The sequence below is a fragment of the Littorina saxatilis genome, linkage group LG8 (genome assembly GCF_037325665.1).
Source record: "Littorina saxatilis isolate snail1 linkage group LG8, US_GU_Lsax_2.0, whole genome shotgun sequence".
NCBI lineage: Eukaryota > Metazoa > Mollusca > Gastropoda > Littorinimorpha > Littorinidae > Littorina > Littorina saxatilis.
Genome location: NC_090252.1, coordinates 6,319,646 through 6,341,737, shown reverse-complemented (window position 1 = coordinate 6,341,737; position 22,092 = coordinate 6,319,646). Strand labels below are relative to the sequence as shown.

At 39.7% G+C, this 22,092-nt stretch overlaps 1 protein-coding gene and 1 long non-coding RNA gene across 2 annotated transcripts in view; both read right to left on the bottom strand.

Annotated features, from left to right (window-relative positions):
- Window positions 1–255: 255 nt before the first annotated feature.
- LOC138972653 (uncharacterized) overlaps window positions 256–22,092 on the bottom strand; it is a 28,313-nt gene continuing 6,476 nt past the window's right edge. The window contains exons 4-6 of the mRNA XM_070345310.1: window positions 1,976–2,158; window positions 1,546–1,770; window positions 256–692 (exon numbers count right to left, since the gene is read on the bottom strand). Of these exons, the coding sequence (XP_070201411.1) occupies window positions 1,577–1,770; window positions 1,976–2,158 (377 nt within the window). The 3' untranslated portion in view covers window positions 256–692; window positions 1,546–1,576. The remainder of the gene's footprint in view (window positions 693–1,545; window positions 1,771–1,975; window positions 2,159–22,092) is intronic.
- LOC138972625 (uncharacterized) lies at window positions 6,566–17,604 on the bottom strand. Its single transcript, XR_011457685.1, has 2 exons — window positions 17,501–17,604; window positions 6,566–6,738 (listed from the first exon to the last, which is right to left on the bottom strand). It is a non-coding gene; the product is annotated as an uncharacterized lncRNA (long non-coding RNA).

Below are 22,092 nucleotides of genomic sequence, written 5' to 3'. Positions count from 1 at the left end.
ATCAATTTATAGCCACGCGAAAAATACACTGTCATCTATCTCTCTATAGATACGGCTTCTCTGTGTTTGTGTGTGTGTGTGTGTGTGTGTGTGTGTGTGTCTCTATGTGAGCAACACCTGTGCATTGTTCAGTTCTGTTTGTGATGTGGTCTGGCGGCTTTTGTGTAATTGTATGTACTGGCCTTCCTTTGAGAAGCCATAACAGTTCAAAAGGGCTTAGAGATAAGCTCTAAGTGGAGTGGAGTTCGCCTCCAAAGGTGATTAACACGGTTACATTCGTCGACAAGGATGGGACTCGATATGGTCAGGAATGGCATTATGGCCACTGAATCATTTTCGTGCTGTTCCCATTCCACGAATCTGGGAGGGACCTAAGCTTGGCGGGTCCATTGTTCGGACCCGGCGAAGCCGGCGTACGGCTCTAAGTACTTCTTCCCGGCGAAGCCGGCTACCCGGCGAAGCGGGTATTCATTCTAGTATATATATATATATCGGCCCTGGTGGTCTGTCTGATCACGCTGGACAGGCTGCTCGTGCTGTGCTTCCCCTTCAGCCGGGTTCGCTTCAGCAAGAAGAGCGGGGCCCTGGCCTCAGGCTTGGTGTGGGTGGTGGGTGTGGTGCTAGCCCTCATCCCCCTGCTGCCTCCTACCACTCACTGGGACCTCTTGTGTTCTTTAGTCGGTGTCGTTATTATATTTAGTTAAGTTTTGACTAAATATTTTAACATCGAGGGGGAATCGAAACGAGGGTCGTGGTGTATGCGTGTGTGTGTGTGTGTGTGTGTAGAGCGATTCAGACTAAACTACTGGACCGATCTTTATGAAATTTGACATGAGAGTTCCTGGGTATGAAATCCCCATACAGTTTTTTCATTTTTTTGATAAATGTCTTTGATGACGTCATATCCGGCTTTTTGTGAAAGTTGAGGCGGCACTGTCACGCCCTCATTTTTCAACCAAATTGGTTGAAATTTTGGTCAAGTAATCTTCGACGAAGCCCGGACTTCGGTATTGCATTTCAACTTGGTGGCTTGAAAATTAATTAATGACTTTGGTCATTAAGAATCTGAAAATTGTAAAAAAAAATAAAAATTTATAAAACGATCCAAATTTACGTTTATCTTATTCTCCATCATTTGCTGATTCCAAAAACATATAAATATGTTATATTCGGATTAAAAACAAGCTCTGAAAATTAAATATATAAAAATTATTATCAAAATTAAATTGTCCAAATCAATTTAAAAACACTTTCATCTTATTCCTTGTCGGTTCCTGATTCCAAAAACATATAGATATGATATGTTTGGATTAAAAACACGCTCAGAAAGTTAAAACAAAGAGAGGTACAGAAAAGCGTGCTATCCTTCTTAGCGCAACTACTACCCCGCTCTTCTTGTCAATTTCACTGCCTTTGCCATGAGCGGTGGACTGACGATGCTACGAGTATACGGTCTTGCTGAAAAATGGCATTGCGTTCAGTTTCATTCTGTGAGTTCGACAGCTACTTGACTAAATATTGTATTTTCGCCTTACGCGACTTGTTTATTAACTTCTTGCACAATGTATTTGTGTAATCAGACGGTGGAATCTGCATGGGATGGTTTAGCATCACGTTTCTCTGTTCCACGTGAAGGAGGGTGGTCCGCCAAGAGGTACCCGTCGTCGTCATACAAGGGGGAGCGTGTTTTGTCTGTCGCTAAACAGACCGGGTGCAGATAGTTGTCAACATTGATGCCAATCTTCGGTTTAAGCGCGGCTCTGGTAGCGGCTGTTAGGTAAAAAACAAAAACAAGACCGCTTGATATATTTGTGAGCGTAATGTTTTGTTTTGTCAATAATTAAACGTTACAACAACATACCTTTCTTGTTTTTTTTAATCTTAACTATCATTTAGGTACATACATTCATAAAATACGTATAAAAATAGATACATAGATAAATAAATTAACACAACAATCTGTTCATTTCTGTACCGGCTGTGGTCTTGATGTAGTCGTCCACGTCAACGTAAGCATGAGAGCTGTCAGGTCTGACATGTCTGCTTTGCTCAGGCTGAACCTTCTGCTGACCTGTGTCTTGTGCTCGCGCTGGTGTTGGTGGCTGTGGCAACTGTCTCCCGGGGCAACCACGTGCTGACTGGCGGCTAGTCGGGGAGGCTAGTGATAGAGAAAACAAGAGGCGAAGCCTTCAAGGCTCCCGTAAGAAATCGACAAACAGTAACACAAACTCAATCACTCCGTCACACATACACACACACAGTAAGCATAGGTGACACTAGATCTAGATCTGTCGGGGACACGACTGCCAGATGGACAGATCGACACTGCGCTTTCGACAGTGCTTCCTCGCACAGACACTGAAAACACGCTGTACAGATTAACCTGTAGGAAATCTCCTTTGGTATCTTCTTTATCTATTTTTCTGGAGCTACGAAACCGAACAATGTGATATCGTCTTCTCCGAATCGGCGAACTGCAGCTCGGTGATAACTGTATCTATACCACAATCCTTCACGCGATCTGACCGAACCTTGACCCCTGACCTGGTCTCCATACCACACACGCCACAAACCAGTCAGCTGTTTTTACCCCCCCAAAACCCCCCACCACCCGTTTTCTTTGGATACACACTTTAACTACATACGTGCCGACGAAATGTTGATCATTGCTTCAATACTTTGAAGCTGTTGCTTGGATAATAACCAGGTAAAATTAGTATTTCGGTGTTCAGTCAAATGTTAAAGTTTCTATCACATACACACACACACACACACACATACACACACACACACACACACACACACACACACACACACACACACACACACACACACACACACACACACACACACACAGACAGACAAAAGTTAGCATCGCATAGGCTACACTTACGTGAGCCAAAAACTCATTTATTTTAACAGTTTAAATCCTTTGAGTAATTGGGCCAAATTTACTTTGCGAAGCTTGCTGCACGAAGCTTTGACACCACAGTTTTTGGTCAAAAGTCCTCGCTAATTCTTCGCGAAGTCGACTAATTAATAAGGCCAACAAAAAAAAATAGGTCTGTTTACGGTAACCCGACCGACCCTAGTTTTTTCGCGCGACCCTAGACTTTTTTTTGGCATTTTGGAAAAAAAAAATCTTGTTTTTTTGGCAAAATAACGTAAAAATATGGTTTTTTGAAAAAAAAAAAAATCCCGACCTACCGACCCTATTTTTTTTTGTGGCCTATGTTACCGTAAACAGACCTATTTTTTTGTGCCTAATAATTAATAAATAGCAACTCTGTCCGCACTGACACAAACTTAGAATGATAACCACGTAAGACAGGGTGTTCTTGACACTCTAACAACAAAATAAATGAAGCCAAGTATATACGGATACAAACAGTTGTGAAAGTTACATCGAACCAGATTCCTGGTATAGCCTAGTCTGAGCGAGGGGCAGGTGGCGGACGTTAGTAAATGTTTTTTTTAAATCTAGGCAACTTTTATACAGTGATCAAGAAGAAAAGTTGTTTAGAACGATTAGTTCTATCTTATGTTTAAATGACTTGTTTCCAGCTTTCGCAGTTTGAGCCCTTTACAATACCTTTTTCGCAAATCAAGAGAAAAAACGCTCAACTGTATACCTGAAAAGAGCCCCACGCTCGATTTCAAATTTAATATATTCGTTTAAAATCTTGTGCTTCTCAAAACTGGCACGCTCATAGCTATATAGGAATGCAGTGACACGGCACTTGACAGGTGTGACAAAATAACGTTGACCCGGCCCATTAGAGAGTCGGGTGCGTTACTGAGGCTCGTTCAGGGTTGAAATGGATCCCTTTTTGGTCGTATTACTCAACAATTTACGAGGGTAGAGCAAAAACGATAAGGAATATAGCACTTAACCCTGTAAACACAATATAGTACTAATCGCCCTGAACAACTTTTCTCCTCTATTAAAGGGCAGCTGTCGGGTTGTCTGGTCTCAAAAATGCGCGGAGTCGCGCGCAAAAACGCGTTTAAGAGTTTTCCGAGTTGATTCAACTAAAGACTGTTGATTTGGTCCAGAAGAAGACACTTTCATCATTAGTTTGAAACCATTAAAATGCGTGAAACTTTCTGCTAGTTCTAACAATCCGCAAAAAAACGAAGCAGTTGGCAGGCCGAAACGACTCTAAATCCGCGACCGACAACTCTGTCAGCACAAGAAAGACGCCGCAGCATTAGCCTTGCTGTGACGTCACTCGAGGAAGCCGATAAGGCCGCTGTGAAGTTTACAGTACAATGTAGACTACAGCTTGACATCTGTAATGCTGTACGCGTGATTGATTCTTGCACAAAGTAAAGTATTAAGATGGTGGTATCTTCTCAAGACCAACGTTCCCATTTTCTCTTCTTTGATCTGACCGACTGCAACCTTTACAAGTCATTTCTAAAGTGGTTCACATGCTGTTGCTACTCCTCCAGTCCACCCGGTTAAACCATAAAGTTGCTCAACCACAGACCCTCGTGTCCCTTGTCAGCAGACACTGTACACTTATGAAGAAGGTCCGCTTGAGGTGTCACACCAATTACCGTGTACGTGTGAGGTACTGAATTCAAGACAAAAGCCAACTCTGTCGGTGGGAAAATCTAGGAAAGAGATGATGATAATACATCTTCAGTTACTCACTCAAGTAGATAGACGAGATAAGATAAAGGGAAGAGAGACGGAGACAAAGATGAAACAGTGGATCTAGTGTGGAAAATGGGGGAGGGGGGTTCGGCCGCAAAAAATCAAAGATGAATTTGTCAAACTGTGTTTGTGATGGTTATCGTGTGTGTGTGTGTGTGTGTGTGTGTGTGTGTGTGTGTGTGTGTGTGTGTGTGTGTGTGTGTGTGTGTGATAACACGTATGTGTGTGTGTGTCTGTGTGTCTGTGTATATGTGTGATAACACGTGTGTGTGTGTGTCTGTGTGTGTGTGTGTGAGTGTGTTTGTGTGTGTGTGTATTTGTGTTCCTCGACGCGTGACAATATCTGCCAATAAGTTGAACAAAAACAGGGTTCAAGTGGAACAAAAGCAGGAGGGGGACGGAAGACATGTTATGAACTCCGTTTTTTACTGCGAAATTTTGGCCTGGGAGAAGTCACCCCATCCTAAGTTTCTCTTCACCTACCCGTGAAGTATGCTTGAGGGCTTGACTAGACAACCCGATTGCGCCCATTACACGGCATAAAGAGAGCACCGTTCAACCCGGCCGATTCCGCGGCTGACGTCACGCGTCCAAGGGAAGTAATTTTCGAGCGGGCTGCATTGACTCGGCCAAGAATGCAAACTTTCTTCGATTAAAGACATTGTAGCATGTCTAAAGTCTTCGGACTTGTGTTATCAAGCTGTCAAAATCACCAAGTAACTTTTAAGTATAGTTTCAGTCACATGATAACTCATTCTAAGGAACAGATTTTGAGAGCCACAACCCGACAGCTGCCCTTTAAAAACGTCCTCCGCTAGCCACCCGGACAGACTTTACCTGAACAATTAAGAAGCGTTTAACATCAAGCGACTTTCATCTTCATTGGTGACAGTGCATACTTCATGTATGACATGACGTCAGCCATGAAGATGAGGGTACTTGTTTATTTCAATGCTTCTTTTTTTCTTTGGTACCGGTAGACTGAGTGTGTACAATTATCACTTTTTGTTGTTGTTGTCTATATTATGATCGATTATTTCCCTTTGTTATTAAAAACTGACATAAAAATACACTCAGTTTGGTGGAAAGTAAGGGCCTCTCCTTGCAGCAGGTCTATTCAAACGAAGCAAATTGTGTGTGTGATATTTACAATTTTGTTTATTACTTTTGGTGAAATGCACGCAACCAAGTTAAGAGGAAATTCTTCCAATAGATTACACTCATTCAAAACAAATAAAATGATTGATTAAAAGACCAAAGCCAAGGGGGTCGTTCTACAAAGCTGTGTACCACTAGAGGGTCATGACTTTAGAGTTAGCCCAGCAAACAATTTTACGTTGTATTCACGTTATATTCACGTTGGGTTACGTTGGGTTTACGTTGCGTTTCAACGTTTTTTTACGTAGATTTGTATGGACGAAATCACGTGGGAATAACGTTGGAAAACAACGTTGCATTTTACGTGACACCAACGTGAATGCAACGTGAATTATTGGTGGAGGTGGATTGTTCGTAAAAACATTACGTGAATTTTACGTTGTCACAACGTGAATTTTTGGTTGTGGTTGTGGTTTGGTTGAAATTGCGTTGCATTTTTACGTAATGTCCACGTGAATGGAACGTAAATTTTAGGTCAAAATTTAGCTCAAAAATTACGTGAATTCTACGTTGACACAACGTAAAAGTTGTGTTTTGGTGCATTTTTCCTGATAAAATTGACGTGAATTACACGTCGACACAACGTGAATATTTGGTTGTGGTTGTGGTTTGGTTTGATTTCGACGTGAATGCAACGTTGAGAGTGAATGTAGGTTTTGGTAAATGTATCCACGCACACACACCAACTTTCACACTCAGTCACATATCATAAGGACTATTACATGTAACACCATAAACTCAAGATACGATCAACAATTTTATTTCATAACAAAAACATGCATATTATGTTGCGGAGAAATTAAAAATGCACGCAGCTTAGCAGGGCAACAGCACAGCATATTCAATCGATTTCATTCTTTGTCCTGGTGGTCCTCTTCTCCCAGGCAGTCCTCGATGCGCCTCTTTGATGCTGGTCGCTAAACAAAGCAAAGACAACACATTGATATTAGTGACACCATATATATACGAATCCCACACACGCACCCACACACACTCACACACAAACTCACACTAGCGCGTCACCTTATACACAACTACAATAAGCGATAAACGTTTCATATGCTGATCAGGATGCAATGAACTTTGACACGCTCCAATTAAAGCCCATTATAGGGGCCGGTGTCCGTCTCTCTCCTTGAGGATAAAAGGGCTCACAGCCTTTTCAACATTGTTATCAAAATCAAAGTCTTTCGGTAACCTGGAAAGCTCCTTGGAGCTAGTACTGTCTCAATTATCCACCGATCGCCGTAGGTCGAAGTTGAAGACTATCAAGTGTATGCATGTTGTAGAGGTGGGAGGTGCACAGAAAATGGAAGCAATCATTACAATCAAACTTTGTTTGTTAAATACACTACTCTTTGTCATCGGAAACTAAAAGTTATTTGGTGTTGGCCTTTTTTTTCACAGATTATACATTGTAAATGAAAAAAAGCAAAATGAAGCAATACCAAATAAAAACAAAATGTTCAGAAACATACATGATACATGGGTAGTATCAAAACGGTTGGTTGGTTGGTTAACCTAAGCTTAACGTCCTCACAGAAACTAGTGCCAATTAGGGACATGAAGTGGTTATATGCTGGGACAAAACGGTTGGGAAAAAGGAGAACTTTAAAGTTGCCATCAAGCAAGAGAGGGATGGGTGGTTTCAACTTGCAAGGGTAATAAGAAAGCAGTGAGAGAGACAATTAAGGGCGACATGTGCGATCAAGTTGAATTTGAAAGTCCAGCACCTATAATTACAAGTTTTCCACGTTATATTTCCAGTGTTATCCATGCCAAGAAGGTTCCTTTTTTTCCAACCTTCATCTGTCCGACATGTGCGATCTCACTTTTTTAGCGAGTTATTTTTTCCCTTTAACATCTGGTTGCCAGACTTCCGTCAACCTCTTGTCAAATTTCACACTGTGATTCTCACGTATCTGATCGCTTCTTTAAGAGCACTTGACAGTGTCCAGTCAATCACTTCTTTCAGACGGGTCATAAAATTGCAAAGGCTCCTAAATGCCCCGCTCCTGTACAAACTGTGGGGGGAGGATCTATGGGGGGGGGGGGGGGGGAGGGAGATCTTAGATTGAGAGGAGACGGAATGCATGGAACGGAATTTTTATGAATCGTTTTGTAGTTTTTGTGTCTGGGGCATGTAAACAAAACAAAAATGAGCAAAATTCTGAGAGAAAAACGGGAGCTTTATCAAAGCAAATTTGTTTTACAGTTGTTGTGATTATTTAACGACAAGAGGAGACACAATACAATTTGTTATACTTTTGATTTCTAAGAGTTGAAATCAATTACGCAGATATATTATAAGTCTACAAAGCCATGACGGTGCCAAAATAGCATGATAGCATTTTTGAATATTTCACTAATCAGAGCAGCAGAATTCTAACTTCATTAAAAAAATCAATCTAATCAAAGAATTTAGTAAGCACTGAAGGCATCGTGATCATTAAAAAATCTCACAACTTAAGAACATCATACCTCTGCATAAATTACGCTTATGCAGTATGTTTCTTCCGATTAATGCAAACACTTTTTTTGTCGCAGAGCAGCGACCCGGCATTGATACCGTCACCTGAAAATCAGTGGCTGTGTTGTAAGACCTACATTTTGTAATTGACAATGACTTGAAAAGGCACGTGTCCTAAGCATATAGGAAAGGTAATACATGTACACTCAACGGTGTCTTTTGCACACTGCTATCTGACAAATTATTTAGAGCGGTCATCAGAAGCAGGCGACGATAGTCGAGTGATTTATTACCCACGGGGGGTTGAGGCTGCAGACAATTAACTGTGAACTGAGAAGGAGTAAGCGGTGGGGGCGGAGGGGGTTAAAAGGGGGAGGGAGTGGGGTGGCAGACATAAAATAATGAAAACTTGTTACGGTCCGACTTTGGGTTTGGTGTGTGTTGGCTACGCTGATGTCTCAAGTAGACTCACGTTCAGAAGGGGGTGGGTAAATCAACATGGTCGGCAACTTTATGATCCAGGTCGACAAAAGACAGTCAAGTGTGTAATTAGCCAATCAGTCAGATGACATCAAGGTGTCAAGTTCTGAATTCTTCTCATACCACCGTTCCGACCTCATCTCTCGGACAAAAGTTGGACAACCAAGTTTTGGAAGAAATTTTCAAGGAAGAATGACATCACAGGTTTCTGGAAAGCAAGGATTCGGGACAAAAGAAAGAATAACTGACACTATAACACACACACACACACACACACACACACACACACACACACAGGCACGAACTCAAACAAACACACTGGCACACCACACACACACACACACACTCACACTCACACACTCACGCACGAACACACACATACAAACTTGCGCGCGCGCGCACTGATTTCTAAACAACAACAACAGTAAGCAGTGAACGATGCATATGCTAATCATGAGGCAAGAAATGAATGTGGCAAGTTTGATTCAACTTTGACCCGCTCTAAATCCCACGTTGTCCACAGTCTGTCTCCCTGAGGATAAAAGGGCTCACAGTTTCCAAAACTTGTGATCAAAATCAAAGTCTTTCAGTAACCTGGAAAGCTACTTAGAGTGCTGTCTCAATTATCCCCCTATCGCCGTAGGTCGAAGTTGAGGACTATCAAGTGTATAGGGAGGGGTAGGGGGAGGGAGGAAGGGAATTGTTACGACACGACTTTGTCGTGTAAAAGGAAATGATGGGTGGCACGCGGATATCCGTGGGATGTTCAGACATGGAAATTGCTCAAAATAACGATTATCTATTAAACTCATAGCTCATGGATTTCCATTAAGTACTTTTACCCCGCGTTGTAACTTGAAGTCCGACACCTAGTGTGAAAACGATCGTTCAATAGTCCAATTACATATTTCTGCCCCTTTTCCCGTTTAACCCCCAAATAACAACAACTACAACAAAGACAGCAAGAGCGACGACGACGACAACAAAATGTTGGAACCAAATTGAAATCATTGCAAACAAGACACCAGTAAATGTCGGACACCTACATGGTGGTTTTCAAGTTCCTCATTTTGTTACATGTCCCCATACAACACTTTACCTATTGATTTTGTTATTTGGTTAGTTAATTTGAAATTAATGTTAAAGTTCCTAATTTGTTATCTAAATTTCGCCATAACGCATTTATTAACTCATTCATTTATGAACTTATTTATGTATCATTTCCCTATTCGTCTATTTGTTTATTTTTTTATTTCAGTTATTTCGGCATGTAGGTATTTCGGTTGTAAGCAATTCAGTTATAATAAAACAAATTCACCCATTATTAGAAAGGAGAAAACAAATTGGAATGTCGGGTGCACATTCCAAGTTGATCCCTTTTTTAACTAAAAATAGCGCGCGTTATTACTAACAATGCTCTTTTTCAAGCTTATAAAATATAAAGCCCACATGTTAAAATACCTTGACAACAAAAAAGATATCCCCCATGCACTGGCATGGTCCTGAGAGGACACACTTATTACTCAACAGTAAATTCCAGTAAGCCTTTATCATGTCATTTTTATGTTTGTGAATGTCACAGAAAAAACCCACAACTCCCAAGATCACGGAAGCATGATTAACCATTCAGTCAATTCAAGGGAATGCACGCTGAAAACGTCCGCTTTCATTTCACCTAAGAGGGGGAGGAAGGTGTTTTGTTAATTTTCTATTGCTGGTACTCGCACGTGTCCAAAGTGTGTGGGAAAAAGAACAAGTCGCGTAAGGCGAAATTACTACATTTAGTCAAGCTGTGGAGCTCACAGAATGAAACTGAACGCACTGCATTTTTTCCCAATGACCGTAGTCCGCCGCTCGTACAAAGGGCGGTGAAATTAACGACCCTGTTTAGCGCGGAAGTGGTTGCGCTCTGTTGCATAGCACGCTTTTCTGTACCTCTCTTCGATTCGTTTTAACTTTCTGAGCGTGTTTTTAATCCAAACATATCATATCTACATGTATATGTTTTTGGAATCAGGAATCGACAGGGAATACGATGAAATTGTTTTTAGATCGATTTCGGAAAATTAATTTTAATCATAATTTTTATATTTTTAATGTTTAGAGCTTGTTTGTAATCCATTATAACATATATGTATACGTTTTTGGAATCAGAAAATGACGAAAAATAAGATGAAAATGTTTTTGGATCGTTTGATAAAAAAAATAATTTTAATTACAAGTTTCCGATTTTTAATGACCAAAGTCATTAATTAGTTTTTAAGCCATCAAGCTGAAAGTCCGGCCTTCGTCGAAAATTGCTTTGCCAAAATTTCAATCAATTTGATTGAAAAATAGTGGTTTCGCTGTGCTGCATAGCACGCTTTTCTGTACCTCTCTTCGTTTGGTTTAAACTGTTTTATTCAACGTTTGTGCATTATTTACAAATAAAAAACGCATATAGAATAAACAACACAAGCATAATGCTTATAGTGGTGTTTACAGTTTTCTAGAAAAATACATATAAATGGCGGCTATTGTACAGTTTAAATGAAGAGCAAGCAAACATGAAAAGAAAATTGAATGAAAAATGTACATCAAAACAAAAATCCGTTTAAGAATACATATATTATATTTTTCGTTTTAACTTTGTGAGCGTGTTTTTAATCCAAACATATCATATCTATATGTTTTTTTGAATCAGGAACCGACAAGGAATAAGACGAAATTGTTTTTAAATCGATTTCGGAAATTTGATTTTCATAATAATGTTTATATTTTTAATTTTCAGAGCTTGTTTTTAATCCAAATATAACATATTTATATGCTTTTTGAATCAGATAATGACGCAGAATAAGATGGAATTGTTTTTGGAACGTTTGATCAAAAAAATAATTTTAATTACAAGTTTCCGATTTTTAACGACCAAACTCACTCATTAGTTTTTAAGCCACCAAGCTGAAATACAATACCGAAGTCCGGCCTTTGTCGAAGATTGCGTGGCCAAAATTTCAATCAATTTGATTGAAAAATGAGGGTGTGACAGTGCCGCCTCAACTTTTACAAAAAGCCGGATATAACGTCATCAAAGGTATTAATTGAAAAAAGGAAAAAAAATGTCCGGGGATATCATTCCCAGGAACTCTCATGTAAAATGTCATAAAGATCGGTCCAGCAGTTTAGTCTGAATCGCTCTACACACACACACGCACAGACACACACAGACACACAGACACACACACACACATCACGACCCTCGTCTCGATTCCCCCTCTATGGACATTCTGTGAGTTCGACAGCTTGACTAAATGTTGTATTTTCGCCTTACGCGACTTGTTTTTTGCTGTATGTTTCTCCCTTTTTCTTTATTGTGTCTTATATATGTCTGTAATGAACATTTTAAAATGAAGAGGAAAAACACTACCCACGATCCTCTCAACGAAACAGTACATTAAAAAACCTGCGCACGCACAAACACACACAAACACAACTTTTCGAGAAAACATTGGCTGCATTTTTTTTTTACTGGTGAGCGTATCCTAAAAAGAAATCCAACATGTGTTGTCCATATGATTTGCCCGTTCGGTTTTCTTTTGTTCTCATACGCGAGATGTCTCAAGAGGACCCATTTTGGCAAAGTTTAGAGGAGGGGGGGGGGAGGGGGGAGCATGTCCGTAATTTTATTATCCAAGTGAACAAACGATCGACAAAAGCCCGACAAAAGACTGCCAAGTGCCGTAAATGAGTCAGGTAAGATCAAGGTGCGATTTTTGACTTGTACTTCATACCAGTTTTCCTCGCCTCTTCTCTCCTTAACAAAGGTCTAGCAACAAAGTTTGGGGGGTGTAATCTCATAAGGAGTGACATAATATCACATGCGAATATGAGGGAACGAGACAGAAGAATGAATAAAACAGCCGCTATTACGCTATCTGTGTTGTGGCTGGAAGAAAAAAGAACAAGTCGCGTAAGGCGAAAATACAATATTTATTCAAGTAGCTGTCGAACTCACAGAATGAAACTGAACGCAATGCCATTTTTCAGCAAGACCGTATTCTCGTAGCATCGTCAGTCCACCGCTCATGGCAAAGGCAGTGAAATTGACAAGAAGAGCTAAGTAAGCGGGGTAGTAGTTGCGCTAAGAAGGATAGCACGCTTTTCTGTACCTATCTTTGTTTTAACTTTCTGAGCGTGTTTTTAATCCAAACATATCATATCTATATGTTTTTGGAATCAGGAACCGACAAGGAATAAGATGAAAGTGTTTTTAAATTGATTTGGACAATTTAATTTTGATAATAATTTTTATATATTTAATTTTCAGAGCTTGTTTTTAATCCGAATATAACATATTTATATTTTTTTGGAATCAGCAAATGATGGAGAATAAGATAAACGTAAATTTGGATCGTTTTATAAATTTTTATTTTTTTTTACAATTTTCAGATTTTTAATGACCAAAGTCATTAATTAATTTTTAAGCCACCAAGCTGAAATGCAATACTGAAGTCCGGGCTTCGTCGAAGATTACTTGACCAAAATTTAAACCAATTTGGTTGAAAAATGAGGGCGTGACAGTGCCGCCTCAACTTTCACGAAAAGCCGGATATGACGTCATCAAAGACATTTATCAAAAAAATGAAAAAAACGTTCGGGGATTTCATACCCAGGAACTCTCATGTCAAATTTCATAAAGATCGGTCCAGTAGTTTAGTCTGAATCGCTCTACACACACACACAGACACACAGACACACAGACACACGCACATACACCACGACCCTCGTTTCGATTCCCCCTCGATGTTAAAATATTTAGTCAAAACTTGACTAAATATAAAAAGAAAGAATACCGTCCAACTAACACGAAGAAGAATGGGAAAAAAATCTTAAATAAAGGGAGAGGTACAAAGGTTGCGATTCATCTCGGCTAGATATTATTCACGATTTTTGTAAACATACATGTAGTAAGCCTATACTCGCATCAGACACATATTTTACATGTATCAGCATCCTACATTTTGTCCGTGTCTGCCTTCTGGCCGGGTTTGCGATTTCTACATATTATATTCATGTGTTCTTCTCTCTGACAGTGCGGGCTCAACTTTTACAAACGGGAAAATATGACATCAAATAACGCTATCAAATATCGGAGAACAGCCACACAAGCGAATGCTCTCAAGAATATGTAAACCAATGTTCATCAAAATCCGTCAGGTAGCACACACACCCACACACACCCACCCACACACACACACACACACACAGTCCGAGTGTGTCATTACTTGAATGGGGTGTGCACGTTAAAGATCCCACGATTGACAAAAGGGTCTTTCCTGGCAAAATTGTATTGGCATAGATAAAAATGTCCACCAAAATACCCGTGTGACTTGGAATGATAGGCCGTGAAAAGTAGGATATGCGCCGAAATGGCTGCGATCTGCTGGCCGATGTGAATGCGTGATGTATTTTGTAAAAAAAATTCCATCTCACACGGCATAGATAAAAATCCCTGCGCCTTGAATATGTGCGCGATATAAATTGCACAGAATAAAAATACAAAAATAAATAAATAAATCCCTGCGCTTAGAACTGTACCCACGGAATACGCGCGATATAAGCCTCGTATTGATTGATTGATTGAATCAGCGAATGTGAAAAGACTATGGGTAGTCGTCTAAGACAGGTTAAAATCAGTCAAACGAATGACTACACAAACCTGCATGTGTCAGGTTTTAATTTTTGTTTGTTCTTTCTTTATTTTGTTTTGTTATTTCGTACGTTCGTTGATAAAATGCCGTCCCAACCTGCCGCCCACACACACACACACACACACACATTATAATCCCCCCTCCCGAATCCCCTCCCCCATTCTCCACCCGATAGCTCCTCTTTGTCTCACTCTCTCCTCCTTACAAATAACAATTTGATACGTTCATCTTTAATCCACCCCCCTCCCCGAATCACCTCCCCATTCTCCACCCGATAGCTCCTCTTTGTCTCGCTCTCTCCCCCGGTGTGACGTTTTCATCTTTCGCCGTGTTGATATTTCGCTTCTCGGCCTCGTTGAACTAGTATAAACTCTACACTGAACAAAAAAACACCCTGCGATAGTACTGATGAGCGACCTTGTGTACCTTACATTCATGGGGTCAAATTTGTCCAACCAATTTGTTTTATTTAACTTAGAAATTTGATTCATCCTAAAATGTTTCCTTCTTACTCAAGGGACGTAACCACTCAGTACACGTTTTCGAAGAATTAGATTTTGGGGTTGAAATCTATTAAATTTGACCACCTATTTTCTTCACATGCAAGAAACTGACATGCTTTTCGTCCTTAAATAATTTCACTTCTTAATTTTACCAGGAAACAACATTTCAGTCTTGAGTATATGTCGAGGGGGAAATATGTACACAGGCGAAAGATTGAAATCGTGACACCGGCAGGGTATCTCGGCTGCCTACTTGAGTGAGTAACAGAACAGGTCGACAAAAGACAGTCAAGTATGTAATGAGCCAATGTGTCAAGTTCTGAATTCTCCTCATACCACTGTCCGCTGGGCAGATTCACTTGAACTTGAAGCAGCTTGTCTGGATACATCGTCCTCCCTCAAGACGAAAATACAGTTTAACGACCTCTCTGCTTAGAGCAATTTGGGTCAAAGATATCAGAGCCGAAGCTCTACGATGTGTGCCTGGGTGAAGATGAGCAACAACAACAAAAAAAACAAAAAAACAAAAAAACAAAAAAAAAACCTTTTACTTTCCGTAATGGAAATGCTGGAAGAACAGGATTTAAAATCAATTCCTTGCAGGAGATACACGATTGTAGAGATTTATTCTTTCATTCCGAGGCAGAAATGCTTTTGTATTCAAGAAACGTGGAACGTTGCTATTCCGGAAGGGAATTGATTTGATTTGTTGGTACTTTAGAATAAAATTGTGAAAAGTGGCATCCGACTGATCATGGCAAAGGAGTGAGTGTCAGACCAAGGAGGGTCGTGGTGGAGAAGCCGAGGCACCCTCTACGTACTTGTGGATTCGGCGGCTAGTCAACTGGCGAAAAGCAAACCCGGTCCTCCCTAGGACCTATACTGGCCGGTTAAAAACATATGTACAGGGCTGCGACTTTATGTCGGTTTATTCATCAACGCCTTTATGGCACCCTCTGTCTACAGAGGCACCTCCCTCAAGATCGTAAAATGCCCAATTAAGTACTTGAGATATCAATGGCCGTCCCCGCTTTCAGCCTCCCTCAAGATCGTAAAATGCCCAATTAAGGGGAGGTTCTAGCATGGGTGAAAGCGACTTTTTCCAAAAAAATGTGATTTGGGAGTTCTTGCAATAATGGGTAGATAAAACATTGTATAGTATTGTGGTGGAAGAAATTTCACCAAATCATTAAACCGTTAAAATGACAGTTTAACCGCCAAAAAACACTCTGCTCCTTGTTTCTTGGTCCCTAATCGTCGGATTTACACCAAAATTGGACCATTGTCCCTAACTGATCTCCAATACAAACTTTTCAAGAAGAAAAAGTTAATTATTGGCAGTTAAAAACCCGTTATAAACCGTTATTTTCTAATTTTTCACCGATCTTTATGAAATGTTGTTGGTTGTCCCTAACTGAATTTCAACAAGAATAAAAAGTTGATTTTTGGCAGTTAAAAAACCGTTAAATCCCGTTTTTTCACCAATCTTTATGAAATTTTGTGAGTAGGTCCGTTGTCCATAACTGAGTTTCAATACGTACTTTTCAGAAGAAAACCAAGCTTTTGTCAGTTATAAACCGTTATTTTCTAATTTTTCACCGATCTTTATGAAATGTTGTGAATTTCAACAAGAATAAAAAGTATCTAAACTTTGAAGCCTTTTTTTCTCAGAATGATGTTTTCGGCACCTTGCTTCGCCGTTTCCTTGATAACTCAAAATGTTCTCAACCGACTGGAACAAAACGTAGCATGGCTTTTTAGTATTCATAGGACTACACTTTGTGGAAGGCGTTTGTGGGTCGGGATAAAATCAAAGAAAATATAGCTTGTCAGTTAAAACCGTTATATGTAAATATGATGAAATCAACGTTTTAATTAAAATAACGTAATTTTGATTCCACAAAATGTAGTCCAATTACATGTTATTGTATGTTTTGAATTTCTTTAAAAAATGTGCGCTCCTTGAAGAATTATCAAGGAAACGCCAAAATCACTAATTTCGGTTTCTAGATAATGTATGTTTTTCCGTTGAATTGTTTCTCAACGGCAGTTGTCGTGACATATTAACTAACACAATATATGGGTCAGCAATGCATTTGACTTTATTTGAGCCGAAAGACAGTTCAATTTCCCATTCTAAATAGGAACACAACTGAAGCGATTTTGGTGATATTTTATACTAGAACCTCCCCTTAAGTACTTGAGATATCAATGGCCGTCCCCGCTTTCAGTCTCATGCACTGAGCTAGTCTGATTAAACAGCTTTCTAAAGGTTGCGTCCGTCTATGTGAAACGTGTTTTTCCTTTGTGTTCCACTGCTTGTGACCCATTGTTTCGCTATACTGACTCAAAAGTTGAGTCTAAAAGAATGTGTATCACTTGAACTGAGTTAGGGCTGACATTGTGACTATTGGAAAGACCCGCCATCTTTGGCCGGTCCGTTTCCAATCATGGTCTCGACAATCAAGTAATCTGTGCATGTGTACATGGAGTACAATAAGTGATAACGTCTCATGTAGAACAACTGAAAACAACTTACCTTCGAGTTGATTACGATGAATATTTTAGTCCTGAAAGTGTTCATCAAAGTTGAAAACCAAATTTGGGATACACAAAGTCGACCGTGGCCATCACCGAAGAACACTGTCGGTTAGTAACGCGTCTTTTTTTGGGAGGGAAAGTTTCGCACTCGCAAATCCATTTAACTCAGCAAATTCCTTGAAACAATATGCATTTATGTTATACTCTTTTCGTCTTACACAATTGGTGAACCTCTATGTTTGACCGAACATTAATTGAATAGAATATTACGAAACTAAAAATGCAGGTGAAAAAACCGAAATGATTGACAAAGTTTCGACGTTGTCTCTCTCTGTCTCTCTCTGACTCTCTCTGTCTCCCTCTCTCCCCTCTGTCTCCCTCTCTGTCTCTCTCTATCTCTCTCTCTCTCCCTCTCTGTCTCTGTCTGTCTGTCTGTCTGTCTGTCTGTCTGTCTGTCTGTCTCTCTCTCTCTCTCTCTCTCTCTCTCTCTCTCTCTCCCCCGACCCCCTGCCCCAATTTTTGGAAGGTTAGAAACTAGAGGACGTACATTTCTGTACAGTCACCATAAAATCTTCATTATGAATGCAAAAATGTTAACAAAATCGGCAAACCATAAAAGAACATGAAACAAGTCGCGTAAGGCGAAAATACAATATTTAGTCAAGTAGCTGTCGAACTCACAGAATGAAACTGAAGGCAATGCCATTTTTCAGCAAGACCGTATACTCGTAGCATCGTCAGTCCACCGCTCATGGCAAAGGCAGTGAAATTGACAAGAAGAGCGGGGTAGTAGTTGCGCTAAGAAGGATAGCACGCTTTTCTGTACCTATCTTTGTTTTAACTTTCTGAGCGTGTTTTTAATCCAAACATATCATATCTATATGTTTTTGGAATCAGGAACCGACAAGGAATAAGATGAAAGTGTTTTTAAATTGATTTGGACAATTTAATTTTGATAATAATTTTTATATATTTAATTTTCAGAGCTTGTTTTTAATCCGAATATAACATATTTATATGTTTTTGGAATCAGCAAATGATGGAGAATAAGATAAACGTACATTTGGATCGTTTAATACATTTTTTTTTTTTTTTTTACAATTTTCAGATTTTTAATGACCAAAGTCATAAATTAATTTTTAAGCCACCAAGCTGAAATGCAATACTGAAGTCCGGGCTTCGTCGAAGATTACTTGACCAAAATTTCAACCAATTTGGTTGAAAAATGAGGGCGTGACAGTGCCGCCTCAACTTTCACGAAAAGCCAGATATGACGTCATCAAAGACATTTATCACAAAAATAAAAAAAAACGTTCGGGGATTTCATACCCAGGAACTCTCATGTCAAATTTCATAAAGATCGGTCCAGTAGTTTAGTCTGAATCGCTCTACACACACACACAGACACAGACACACACACACACACACACACACGCACACACACACACGCACACACACACGCACATACACCACGACCCTCGTTTCGATTCCCCCTCGATGTTAAAATATTTAGTCAAAACTTGACTAAATATAACAAGTCGCGTAAGGCGAAAATACAATATTTAGTCAAGTAGCTGTCGAACTCACAGAATGAAACTGAACGCAATGCAACGCAGCAAGACCGTATACTCGTAGTCCACCGCTCACGGCATAGGCAGTGAAATTGACAAGAAGAGCGGGGTAGTAGTTGCGCTAAGAAGGATAGCACGCTTTTCTGTACCTCTCTTTGTTTTAACTTTCTGAGCGTGTTTTTAATCCAAACATATCATATCTATATGTTTTTGGAATCAGGAACCGACCAGGAATAAGATGAAAGTGTTTTTAAATTGATTTGGACAATTTAATTTTGATAATAATGTTTATATATTTAATTTTCAGAGCTTGTTTTTAATCCAAATATAACATATTTATATGTTTTTGGAATCAGCAAATGATTGAGAATAAGATAAACGTAAATTTGGATCGTTTTATAAATTTTTTTTTTTTTTTTTTACAATTTTCAGATTTTTAATGACCAAAGTCATTAATTAATTTTTAAGCCACCAAGCTGAAATGCAACACCGAAGTCCGGGCTTCGTCGAAGATTACTTGACCACAATTTCAACCAATTTGGTTGAAAAATGAGGGCGTGACAGTGCCGCCTCAACTTTCACGAAAAGCCGGATATGACGTCATCAAAGACATTTATCCAAAAAATGAAAAAAACGTATGGGGATGTCATACCCAGGAACTCTCATGTCAAATTTCATAAAGATCGGTCCAGTAGTTTAGTCTGAATCGCTCTACACACACACACACACACACGCACACACGCACATTCACCACGCCCCTTGTTTCGATTCCCCCTCGATGTTAAAATATTTAGTCAAAACTTGACTAAATATAAAAAGGAAAGAGGTGCATTTAAAGGCTGTTGGGTACTGGCTCTCAAAATCCGTTCAGCAGAATGAGTTCGCATGTAACTGAAACTATTCTTAAAAGTTACTTGGTGATTTTAAAAGCTTGATAACACAAGTCCCATGATTTTAGACATGCTACAATGCCTTTAATCGAAGAAAGTTTGCGTTCTTGGCCGAGTCAATGCAGCTGGCTCGAAAATCACCTCCCTTGGACGCGTGACGTCTATAGCGGAATCGGCCGGGTGGAACGGCGCTCTCTTATGCCGTGCAATGGGCGCAATCGGGTAGTTTAGTCATGTCCTCAAGAATACTTCAAAGGTAGGTCAAGAGAAACTAAGGACGGGGTGCGAGGGTGACTTCTCCCAGGTTATAACATTTCAAACAATAAATAACGGAGTTCATAACATGTATTCTGCTCCCTTCCTGCTTTTTCAGGTGTAATTCCCACTTGAACCCTGTTTTAGTTCAACTTATTGGCAGATATATTGTCACGCGCCGAAGGGACACAAACACACACACACACATACACACACAACCACCCACAAACACATACACAAACTGATATGACACACACACACATACACAAACTGATGTCACACACACACACACCCACACACTAACACGTGTACACACACACACACACTAACACGTGTAATAACACACACACACACACACACACACACACACATACACACACACACACACACACACACACACACACACACACGCACGCACGTATAGACAATCACGGAGATTAGGTTCATGTATTCTGCCCCCCTCTCGCCAATTTACAAAATACAACAAGAGGTTTGATGAGCACAGTAGATCAACTTTAAACGTACACAATTATATTTTTAGCATTACTTTTCAATTCTCGTTGATGCATTAATGATGCCAGAAAATGTAACCGGACGCATTTGGAACGCCAAAGCAATTAATTAAATACATTGCGCGGAACATCGGCGCTTAATTTCATAACGTCTGACTGAGTCATTTGTTATTCGGTGATAGTTTCGCACATATCTATCTCCTGTATTTGAAAATCTGTTCACCTTACGTAATTGTCAAAGGTACATTTCTTTGATAAACGATACAAAACCGTGCAGGTGAAAAATTGGTAATGACTGACGTAGGATTCGTTGTGGATTTCACGTTGAGGGCACGTTGGCGATCAATCAAACCCCAACGTTGTGTGTTTACGTTGAAACTACGTTGCAGGAACGTTTGTTGTATCAAACTAACTTTTGTTTTTAAATCACGTGAATTTCACGTGAAAATCACGTGAGTATACCAACGTTGTTCGAACACCAGAAAATCACAATAATACAACGTCGATTTTACGTTGCTTTTTAAGGTGGAATCCACGGGAAATTTACGTTATGTACCAACGTGTAAAAAACAAAAAAACACAACTGTAACGCAACGTTGCTTTCACGTTGTGTTTTTTGGTTGGATCCACGTAAATTTCACGTAATCTTCGCAACATTTGTAAGACACCAAAATGCAACGTGAAATTCACGTAAATTTTACGTTGTATTACAACGTCGAAAGAACACCAAAATCTCACAATGACACAACGTTGGTTTTACGTTGCGTTTTTTGGTTGGCTCAACGTAAATTTCACGTAAAGTTCGCAACGTTGCTAATGACACGAAAAATTCACATTTTCGCAACGTCGTATTTACGTTGTGTGTTTGCTGGGAGATTGCGAAATGTTACCCTTGCTTCTCAACTGTTATAAGAATATCAGCTGACTGCAAATTGATCAAAGACATAACGATAATAAAATCAAGGAGATCGTCTGGTTGGTTTGTGTTTTTCATGAAGCAAAACACAGAAAATGGCGTTAAAAATGGCGCCCGAATTGTGACTTACTTAGTGTTTGTTTTGTTTCATCCGTGTGGCTACAAAGGAAATATGACAGTTGTAGCTTTTATCAAAACTGGAACACACTGAACTAGTTTTTCTCTTTCTCAAAACGATAAAAATAAAACAATCAGATTTAATGCTGTTGCAAAATAGAGACAAGGAAATCCTGCGTTTGTGAAGCTAATTTGTTTGCTAGTTGGATTAAAAAGAAGCATTCCCTGCCTGAATTATACTTAGCTTATACATCCAGCTTGACTGGGCGAACCGAGCAGCCAATTGTAGTTGCATCGGATATCAAATTCATTTCACTAGCGTACAGCAT